The 11374-nt window shown below is 47.5% G+C and overlaps 1 protein-coding gene across 2 annotated transcripts; it reads right to left on the bottom strand.

Moving 5' to 3' along the window:
- Positions 1–6104: 6104 nt before the first annotated feature.
- On the bottom strand, positions 6105–10356 carry PRR3 (proline rich 3). 2 transcript variants are annotated; one of them, XM_024557972.4, is made up of 4 exons: positions 10225–10356; positions 9375–9437; positions 7148–7438; positions 6105–6883 (listed from the first exon to the last, which is right to left on the bottom strand). In XM_024557972.4, the coding sequence occupies exons 1-4, from the start codon at positions 10325–10327 to the stop codon at positions 6777–6779; spliced, it is 564 nt and encodes a 187-aa protein (XP_024413740.1). In that variant the 5' UTR covers positions 10328–10356; the 3' UTR covers positions 6105–6776. The 2 variants fall into 2 exon arrangements, with proteins under 2 accessions (XP_024413740.1, XP_024413739.1); XM_024557971.4 differs by having other exon boundaries at positions 6105–6799.
- Positions 10357–11374: the final 1018 nt, after the last annotated feature.

Below are 11374 nucleotides of genomic sequence, written 5' to 3'. Positions count from 1 at the left end.
TGTGAGAGGCAACCACGCATTGATGTTTCTCTCCCTCTCTTTCTCTCTCTCTTCCCCTCCCTCTAAAAATAAATAAATACAACCTTTAAAAAAATAAAAGTCATCCATAACTGATGAAGATGTGCACATGTCTCTTACTGCCCTCAACCTCTGCCATAAGCTTCACGCTCAGGAATCCAGTTGCTTATATGTGACAAACCTACAGATAATACCATACTCAATGGTGAAAACCTGAAAGCTTTTTCTCTAAGATCAGGAACAAGACAAGGGGGCCCACTCTTGTCATCAACTAAGACTTTAAAACACATCCTAAATCTGCCCAATTCGCTCCATCTCTACCCCAGACCACACCACTGTCTTTCCCATGGATGACAGGAGTGACCTCCTAACTGGTTTTCCTGCCGTAATTCTCATTCTCGAGTCTATCCTTCAGCCAGTAGTAGTTTAAAAATGTAAATCATTTGCTCAGATCACTCAGAATAAAATCCAAATGCTTTGCTTTGGCTTACAGGGCTCTGTATGACCTGGCCTGTCAAACTTTCTGATCTAATCTCCTGCAGCCTAGCCAGCCACACAGACCTTCTATTTTTATTTCAAACACTAAGACTCATTTCTGCCTCAGGGCCTTTGCCCTTGCTGTTCTCTATGCCTGGAATGCACACCCTCCAGATATTCACATGGTTGCCTTCTCATTTAGTTTTGGGCTGTATTTGAATGTCACCTCGTCAAAGCCTTATGTGTTGTACTATTGACCTATCACTCTCCAGCCTGTTCCTTCACTTTGTTTTTCTTCAGAGCACTTATTACCTAAGATTATGTTACACATGTCCTTATTGTTGATCATCCTCAACAGACTATAAGCACCATATGAGCAAGAATTTTGTCTTTTTAATTGGTACACCCCTAACTCCTAGTGCCTGGCTCAGAGAAGGCACTAAGGCACTCACTGAGTGAATGTGAGGCTTAAATAAGACAATACGTATGAAGAACACAGAGCAACCACAAGATGCTGCACTCTCAGATCTCTCCCGCCTCCCTGGCCCTACGTCACGTTTACTTGCCTGGCTCATCCTTGTCCATCTTGACTTGCCCATTAATGTCAGTTTCCTCAAGGCCGAGTTCTGGGCCCTCTCTTCTTTCCACCTGACATTCTCCTCCCAGATGACTTTAGCTACAGATCCTTCAGCCAGGTATTTCCTAACCACCATGTCTCGACTAGCCCCCAAGTGTTATTCTCTATGCCACAGGTGGCAAACACAAGGCCTGTGGGCTGAATCCGTCCTTCCACCTTGTTTCTACCTGGCGGCAGCACTGAGCTCTCGCTTAACTGTTAAGGAGTAGTTACATTTATACAGTCCTAAAATTACATTTGACTCTTTGAAGGCAACCGTGAGGCTGATGTGGCCCCCAGTGAAAATGAGTGTGACACCCCTGCTCTATGCAATATCCCATTTATTTCCTTTACATAATTAATCACAATCTGTAATTATTTGTTTATTTTTGAGAAAAAATAGGCCCTGATGACTGGGAAATGGCCTGGCACTCACAGCTGGGACACACGCACGTGTGTTCATCATGAACCTCACAGGACATCAGTGGTGGGCAAGGTCATTCAGTGATAGCAACGAAGACAAAGTTCATCATCTTGTCTAAGCATGGACAAACACAAGGTCACTGTCTAAACCGTAAATACCAAACCATAGTAAACAGGCTCCTCGTGGCTGCAGTGAGTGATGGCTACTTTTTTATTTTTTACCAAGTTACAGCTGTAGCCATGTTTCATTTCTCCTTACTTTTTTTTTTTTCTCCTTACTTTTTAAAAAGGATTTTATTTATTTTTTTAGACAGAGGGGAAGCGAGGGAGAAAGCGAGGAAACATCAATGGGTGGTTGCCTCTCGTGCGTCCCCTACTGGGGACCTGGCCTGTAGCTCAGGCTTGAGTCCTAGACTGGGAATCCAACCAGTGACCCTTTGATCTGCAGGCCAGTGCTCAATCCACTGTGTCACACCAGCCAAGCCATTTCTCTTCCCTCCTAGATGAGCTTTATTAAGATGTGCAATCGTAGACTTGCCTCTACTTCCCAAGAGTTCCCAATCTAGAACAAATGCCCTCTTTCTTGAACCTTCCCCCAGTCACCTAACAGCCTGGAATCTCGTCATTCCTAACCCTTGTAATGAGATAATGTCTTTAGAGTTAATAAACCAAATTTTGACTGTAGGTGTGCTGTCCCTGGTGGCCGCTGGCTGCAAGGGCATTGTCACTTTTACTGTCTTATTTTCTACTGCATCCTGAAATTTTAATGGGGAGTGGCTGGTAGAGGATATTCATCCTACCATGTGTTCACCTGCTGAAAGTCCAACATTTTGCTCAGCACGTGGCTGCCTGAATGGAGTACTTTCCCAAGCCTCACTGGCAGCTAAGTATTGACCACAGGATTAAGTTACGGCCAGGAGCATATAAATTCAAGAGCTGTGTGTTAGCTTCGAGGAGATTTCCTTCGAGACAGGTGGTGCGTTCTACTCTTCCTCAGTTCCGAGGCTTGGAGCACTGATAAGCAAACTGGAGTTTTGTTGTGAACAGGAGGGTCTGACCCCAGGAATTGTGGAGCTGAAATCTGGGGGGAGGTAACAGCCAAGGACCTTGCGGTGGTGTGATTGTCATACATGCCTTGAACTGTCTGCCTCTTGCCTTGTGAGAGAAGTGAAGTTCTGTATTATTTGGTTTCTGTTACAATTGAACTCAAAGTGGACAGACGGGGCCATAATAGGTACATAATATTTACAGTGAATAAATGTGTACACACTCATCACTTCAACCGCCACCTAGACGCAGATAACTCAGATGCATGCCTCCTTTTATCTGAATACCAAAACTACAGCTACATCCTTCCTTGGATGTCTTTAAAAAGGCAGCTCAGACACAACCATTTCAAAAGGAAATTAGTGGCATTCTGCCTGTTTTCCCTCAATATATATTTTTTAAAGACTTTACTTATTTTTAGAGATGGGAACGGAGGGAGAAAGAGAGGGAGGGAAATACCAATGTGTATTTGCCTGTGGCCCACCTCCTCCTGGAGACCTGGCCTGCAACCCAGGCATGTGCCCTGACTGGGAATCAAACTGGTGACTCTTTGGTTCACAGACCAGCACTCAATCTACTGAGCCACCCCAGCCACATCCTCAATACCTTCCTTTTTAAATGGTCCCTAGTTATGCAAGCTACAACTACCTCCCCAAACCTAACATACTTGCATTTTATCCTCGTTTCCAAAACTCCACTTTTCCCCGACTCCACAACCAGAATTGATGCCACCACTGCAGCTCACCTGGATTACTGAGGTAACTTTTAACTCCATCTCCAGGCCTGGCCAGCTCCCTACATTCAGTTGATATTCTTGAAAAACCAATCTAACCTTGGCTGGTGTGGCTCAGTGAATCAAGCACTGGCCTGTGAACAAAAGGGTCACTGGTTCAATTCCCATTCAGGGCACATGCCTGGGTTGCAGGCTCAGAGGCAACCCACTCATGTTTCTCTACCTCTCTTTTCTTTCTCCCTTCTACTCTCTCTCAAATAAAGTCTATCTAAAAAAAAAAAAGAAAAGAAAATCCAATCTAACCTGTGATACTGGCTTGCCTGAAACTCTTCAAAGGCTTCATTCTTGAAAGCTCCCAACCATTGTTTTTGTAAGGCCCCAAGTAGTGTAGCTCCTTTCTTCTGCCTAACCTCACACTCCTCCCACCTGTTTTCTAAAAAATTAAATTTATTGGGGGACATGGATTAATAAGTTCATATAGATTTCAAGTGTACGATACTAGACTTGTATATTACACCGTGCACCCTCACCTAAAGTCAATCTGTCTTCCGTCACCATATATTAGGTCCCCTCCACCTCCTTCCTTCTGCCTACCACATTGCTGTCTGTGCCCGTGTTTGTTTTATATCCCACGAGTGAAATCATATGGTTCTTAACTTTTTCTTACTTCTTTCACTTAGCATAATATTCTCAAGGGCCATCCATGTTGTTGCAAATGGCAGTATTTTGCCTTTTCTTGTGTCTGAGTGGTATTCCATTGCATAAATGTACATCCTCTTTATCCAATCTCCTGCTGAAGGACACTTTGGTTGCTTCCATGTCTTGGCCACTGCAAATGATGCTTCAATGATAAAGGTGCATGTATCTTTGCAAATATTTTTTAGTTTCTTTTGGTAGATACCTAGGAGAGGGATTGCTGGGACATGTGGTGACTCTATTCTTAATTTTTTGAGGAACTGCCAGACTGTTCTCCACAGTGGCTGTACCAATATATATTCCCAGCAGCAGTGAATGAGTTCCCTTTTCTCCACAACTCCACAGCCAACACGTTATCTGTCATGATAATAGCCATTCTAACAGGTATGAGGTGGTATCTCATTGTAGTCTTAACAGCTAGTGAGGTTGAACATCTTTTCATAAATCTGTGCACTGCTTGTATGTCTTATGCGGACAGGTGTCTGTTCAGATGCTTTGCCCATTCTTTAATTGTTTGGTGTTGACTTGTATATATTCTTTATTTATTTTGGATACTAACCCCATTGTGGGAGCTGTTATGTGCAAGTATCTCCCATTCAGTTGGTTGACTTTTTATCAATATTTTGTTGTCAGTTCTTTTGCTGTGCAGAAGCTGTTTAATATCATAAAGTCCCATTCACTTATTTTTGCCTTTACTGGGGTTGAACACATAAAATGTTCTCCACAACCAGGGCCCATAAATTGAGTACCTATATTTTCTTCTATGTAATTTGTTCTTTCAGATTTTATATTTAGGTCTTTGATCCACTGTTTTCTTTAAAGCAATTACTTTTTTACATTTTACTATTGGTTTTTAAATTAATTTTTAGAGAGAGGGGAAGGGAGGAAGAGAGGAAGAGAAACATCAGTGTGTGGTTGCTTCTCATGTGCCCCCTGATGGGGACCTGGCCCACAACCCAGGCTTGTGCCCTGACTGGCAGTAAAACCCCTGACCCTTTGGTTTGCAGGCCAGCCGCTCAATCAAGTGAGCCAGACCAGCCAGGGCATATTTGTGATTTTTGTCGATGAACACATCCCACTACGGATTTTCAACTGATTGGTTTCGGCTGTTGTCTCTACTGCCTAATATAGTGCCTGGCCCAACAAATATTGAGACTGGTGTCATCACTGCTCCATAAATATCAAACCTATACACACAGATGTTTAATTACTCCATGGATACCTGGCTATTCCTTTTTCCCACAAAACTTTACTCATAACATAATGCAGCCTAGTCTATAGTTAATGGGACCCCTACTGGTTCCTTCAGCCTGGAAGAAACGTAAGCTTTGCCTTTCTCCATCACCACTGTGTATGAACTAACTGAAGTATAAATGATTTCAAGCCCTGCCTGGTGGGGCTTGGTGGACTGAGTGCTGACCTACAAACCAAAGGGTTGCTGGTTCAATTCCCAGTCTAGGGCACATGCCTGGGTTGTGGTCCCCAGTAGGAGCACTTAAGAGGCAACCACACATTGATGCTTCTCTCCCTCTCTTCCCCTCTAAAAGTAAAATCTTTAAAAAAATGCTTAAAAGAAATGACTTCAACGAGAATAGCCTCATCTGTACCTCCAGAGATGACTGGAACATAGGAATTAAAGAAAATGTTTGTTTCCACTGCATTTATTACTAGTATAAAATATCTTAAAAAGAAAAAAATGACTTTCAGTTCAACAGCCCTCCCTCTTGCCCTAACAACTCCTGACCCACATCCTCAGGGCCAGTTCAAAACTGAGCCTGTTCACCGTCGTTTTCACAGAAAACAACCAGTACCAGGGAAGGAGAGGTTGGGCGAGGACGCCAATACTGTACAGGTTCCACCCAGACAGGCCAGGTAGAGATTCACAGAATTCAAACAAAAAGGCCTGGTGGCCTCACAACGATGCAGTGTAGCTAAAACGGGCTGTAGAGGGGACGGGTTAGGCCCACCAGAGGCTTTAGAGGTCATCTCATGAGGCCAAGGAAGCAGTCTTGTAGAAAGTTTCACAGTTCTCCCGTGCTGGGGTTGGGGAAGGCCCAGAGGGCACCAAGAGCCTCACTCATTTTGGCAGAAATACTCTAGTGTGGTAAGCCACAGAAATGCCATGGACACTGAAAAAGGCCACGAGGGAACGTAGGTTTCACAAATCACAGTGATCACAGACCACAGTGGTGGGGGCCATGCCACTGATGGCGAAACTACAAAATCCAAAAGCAGGGACAGTGGCTTTTCAGGGAGTGACTCTGTACCAGTCATTGAAACTTGACCCCAGGTCAGACAACCTGGGGAGATTCACAGAGCAGCTGCTAACATTGGGGGTAGGAGGTATCACATATAAAGGACTTAAAACAAGCAGCTAGAAGGAAGGAATAGTAGGGAACTGTTCCAGGGCTCAGGAATTGAGGGCAATACTGGGGGCTTGATGGACAATCGCACACGAAACAGCACCAAGTACATTTCCTGCTCAGCAGTCAGGTGGCAAGGGAGAGAGGATCCAGGAAGCAGCTGAAAGGAACAAAGATGCGATATTGAAGGCCAGTGCCTGGAGGCTGGTCAGAAGAGCACACACCGCACCAGCGTTGAAACACAGCTCCGGACCCCAGTGGGAGAGGTGGGGGGCAGGGGTGGGTGTCACTGACTGGGAGGTGGTGGATGGAACATCATCACAGTAGCCATCACAGGGCCACAGGGAAACATGTGGCCGCTAGGTCACGGAGCGCTCCTTCCAGGTTGGGTGGGAAGGCAGTCTCACAGGGGAGGTCCGTTCACGCCTGGATGGTAGAAGGCACAGAGGTCCTCATATCGACAGTGGCCCTTTTTGGCAAAGTGTCGGCAAACAGGGCGGTCAGATTTGTCTGTCAACACGTGAAAATCGGTCAATTTAAAATGTAAGAAAGAAAATAAATGTAACAAGAGAGCAGAGACACAGAAGGCAGTCAGACTTCCTACTCCCTACCATTTCCAGATATTCTGGAATGGCAGTCTTTCTTCTGGGAGAAAAAACATTCAGGGCTACTCCCACTTCAAGAGGACAGAGGATAGCCCGAAGGAAGAGTCATGGTCACTCTGACAGTGATGGGCACTAAATGTACACAGGCACAAAAAAAAAATGGCCTCACCTTCCATAATCTGGGGTTCATTCTTGGGAGGGCAGGTATTCTTGACAAGTGACCAGCTTCTGAGCCTTCGAGGTTGCCTCTGTTCGTTGTGGAAGCCGCCCCTGGAAGGATTACTATAGCCCGGTCCCGGAAAAGGAGGCTCAGCACTGACCCCCCACCAACCACGACCATGTGGGCCACACCTTGGGGGAAAGTCTCCCCAAACTGGGCCTCTGCCCCGGGGAGGAGGTGGGAGAGTCAGTAGTGGTGGAATCATCAGTCCCTTCGATCCTGGAGGACCTCTGTAAAGAGCTAGAGAGACAGAGAGAGAGAGAGAGCATGGGAAAGTGATCAATGGTTAACTTAAACCTGGTAAAAAAGTCCTAATTTTTTTTTTTACTTTTTACTGGAGTACATTATACATACAAAACATACACCAATTTCAAGTGCACAACTTAAACACATCACCAAAGTAAACACATTCGTGTTTTCAACACCCAGGTGAAGGGATAGGACCGTATTGACCTCCTCCCCAAAGGTAACCATGGTCCTGACTTTTAGCACCATAGGTTAGTTTTTGCCTGTTAGTTCTCTGAACTCTGCACAGGTGGAGTCACACAGTCTGCATTCTTTTGTGTCTGGCTCCTTTTGCTCAACATCATGTTTGTGAGATTCATCCAGGTTGCCTGCAGCAGGAGTTCGTTTTCATTGCAGTGTAGTATCCAATTGCAAGTACACACAACTTATTTATCCATTCTACTGACGGTGGACATGTGGGTAGAATCCAGTTTGGGGCTATAACGAAAAATGCTGCTATGAACACTTTTATACATGTCTCTGTTAACACATGTAAGCATTTCTGTTGAGTATGTATCTAGTAGAGGCATTACTCTATGTACGCTCAAGTTAAACAAGTCAAACTTTTTACAAAGTGGTTGTACCAATTTATACCCTCACTAGCGGTTACTCCATAGCCTTGACAACACTGGATATTGTCAATCTTTTCGGTATTTTGCAATTCTGCTGAGTTTGAAGGTTTTTTTTAAGCGTTATTTTTTTTCATTTGTTTCTTTTTAGACAGAGGGGGAGGGAGGAATAGGGAGAGAAACATCAGTGTGTGGCCGCCTCTCACACAGCCCTACCTGGAACCTGACCAGCAACCCAGGCATGTGCCCTGACTGGGAATTGAACCAGTGACACTTTGGTTCACAGGCTGGCGCTCAATCCATTGAGCCACACCAGCCACGGCCTATTTTCAATTTTTTGAGGAACTTCCATACTGTCTTCCGTAGCCGTTTTACCATTTTATAATCTCACCAACAGTACACAAGCACTTCAGTTTCAGAGTGGTATGCTTTTATCTTGTATTTATTTGTCAACTGATGATGTTTTATTCACTCGTTTTTGCCATTTAGATTTCAGTTTTTATGAGGTGGCTATTCCAGTCTTTTACCATTTTTCTAACAGGTTGTCCGTAACAGTTTTTTATATATTCTAGGTTTGAGCTCCTTATTGCTTACATTTGCTGTATCTTCTACTCCATTAATTTCTTAATGGTGCCATTTGATTAATAGAAGTTTATTTTCTAATGTAGTTCAGTTTATAAATCTTTATGGTTAGTGTTTGTTTCCTGTGTAAGAACTCTTGTCTATTCTAAGACATGTAATACATTTATTTCCTAGAATTATTTTTTTGCCTTTAACACTTAGCTGTAGATTCCACTTGGAACTGATGTTTGTCTACGGTATGAATAGGTCAAATTTCATCTTCCCCATGAATATCCAGGTAACCCGTCATCGTGAACTGGAAAGACCACTACACTATTTCAGGTATGTGCGGGCCTATTACTGGACCCGACGCTGTTCTACTGGCTTGCCTGCCCTTGCTTCAACACCGCGTCGTCACCAGCTTTACACTAGGTGTTGATATTCACAGCAAGCCCTTCACTTCAGGACTGTCTCTGCAGTCTCTCACCCTGATCCTCCGCATTTCCATGGAATAATGCAGAACGTTTGTTTTCACAAAAGCTAAAGGGATTATAACTGGGAATGCACTGAATGTACTGATTAATTTGCGAAGAACTGACATTTTTACAACACTGAGTTTTCCAATCTGTGAATACACAACATCTCTTCATTTAGGTACCGAATCCCTGATCTTTTGCTATTAAGTCTTTCCTAGGTTTTAGTCCTTCCCTTGCTCCCTTCTCTCGGACGTATTCGAAGGATTTGGGTCCCTTCCTCCTCACCTGACTTGGGGGCACCGGGCTTTCCATTGGCCATGGGGGGAGGGCCCAGAAGGCTGGGTGGTCCTAAGAGGAGAGACAAAAATGTGGTCATTATAATGAACTGAGGGACTGATGATCCTGTTCTTCTTATTCTTTAAAAAATTTAGAGAGAGGGGAAGGGAGGGAGAAAGAGAGAGAGAAACATCAATGCGTGGTCGCCTCTCGCGCGCCCCCTACTGGGGACCTGGCTGGAAACCCAGGCACAAACTCTGACTGGGAATCGAATCAGCAACCTTTTGGCCGCCGCTCAGTTCACCGAGCCACACCAGCCTGGGCTGTCCTGTTCTGTTTTGGTTGTATTACTCATTTCTTAATCCAACCAGTAAAACCAGGCATATTCTTAGCAGCGTTAGAAGTTTTCCCACCATTTTCTCTTTGACACTGTTGCTATTCAAAGTACCCAGACCCTTTTGTCTACCTCATGGCCAATCAGCTCCCCCTTCCCCCCAGCAGTTTGGAAGCAGTTTGTACACTTTCACCTCCCCTGTGAACGTCTGGGTCACGAACTGTTATTCCAGTCACCGCAACCTGCAACCTCTTTAAGGGCCCTCTCTCCAGCCCTTCTGCGGCAGCGCACGCGAGCTCTATGGCCTCTCTTCCCCAGCCTTCTCTGAAAAGATTTAGGAGCCAGAATGCAGTTGAGGGTTCAAGTAAGAGAACTCCTTCAGGGATCCAGCCGGACAGGCCCTCCACGCCATCCCAGCCTCAGCGCGTGCGCCCTTCCTCCTTCCGCCGGAGCCCCCTCCCCCGCACCGAGGTCCTCGCCTCCACCTGCTGACAGGCGCGTGCACACCCCTCCCGCGCTCCTCACCCGCGGAAGCGCCGTCGTCTTCGTCTCCAAGCTCTTCCCGCTTCGGCACTCGGGCGTCCAGCGTCAGCTGCTGCGGCTGATTCTGCTTCTTTCGTTTGGGCATCGTGGTTGCTGCAATGGCTGCAGCGGGATTTGGAGGACGGCGAAGGGGCACGCTGAGATTGCTTCCGCTTCCGGGGGGCGGTGGAGGTGGAGGCCGAGCGCCCCCATTTGGCTTCCGGAAGGGTGTGGGTGCCTTTGTGCGGCTTTCTCACGTCAGCCGCCTCCCTCGGCCTCCGTCAGGCGCAGCGGCAATCTCAAACCGTCCCTTCGCTACGCTTCCATGCGTGCTCACAAAAGTCCCTTCTTCTTCCCTCGCCGAAGAAAGCTCCGCGACCAGCTCCTCAGTGTACACTAGCGTCCTCGGGCTCCCCAGCGGGGTTCGGGATGAGCGCTGTCGCACACAAAGACGGCCACCTCCGGCCCCGGTTACTATGGCAACAGCTGCAGGCGCCACTCCGTGACCTCTGACCTCCCCCTCAGAGCCCTAATAACATCTGGGTCTCCCTCCCCGCCCGCGCTCGCCCTTCCGATCCGTACACCTTCTCCTTCGTCCCACCGGTAATTGGGGTCCCGGCAGGGCGGCGCTCGGGATGCTTCCGACCGCTCCCCGCCTCCTGGCCGTCTGACCCTCCCACAGAGTAGCGCAGACCTGGGCTCCGGTCTCCGGCGCGCGGCCTCGGCCTTTTCGGCTCAAGCCCCGGGGCTGGGAGGGTGGCTGCGGTGTGTCCGCGCCCCTCTCCGCACGCGGTGGGGCCCGCCCGCCGCTCCACCGCCCCGCGAGGTGAGTGGTAGCGTCTCCCCGGCGCGTAGGTCCTGCTGACACACGTCCCCCCTCTCCCGAGCGCGAGGTGGTAGCGTCCGTGACGCAGCGAGCCCGAGCCTCCCACGCGCACCTCCCGCCTCGCCGCCGCCGCGCTCTCCCAGTGCTACTGGCTCTCACGTTCCGGGAGCCCGCCCTACCTCGTCTCGCCTCGCTCCCGCGGGGATGTGACTGTACTCCCCCTTCCGCCCGCCTTCCAGCCCGGCTACTGGGGCGAATCGACCGGGCCTGCCCGCTGACGTCACCGCCTGGCCCCGCCCCGCGGAGGGTCCCCAGCCTCGGCGGCGG

The sequence above is a fragment of the Desmodus rotundus genome, chromosome 11, assembly GCF_022682495.2.
Source record: "Desmodus rotundus isolate HL8 chromosome 11, HLdesRot8A.1, whole genome shotgun sequence".
In the NCBI taxonomy this organism is placed as follows: Eukaryota; Metazoa; Chordata; class Mammalia; order Chiroptera; family Phyllostomidae; genus Desmodus; species Desmodus rotundus.
This window is presented reverse-complemented; position numbering and strand designations above follow the sequence as displayed.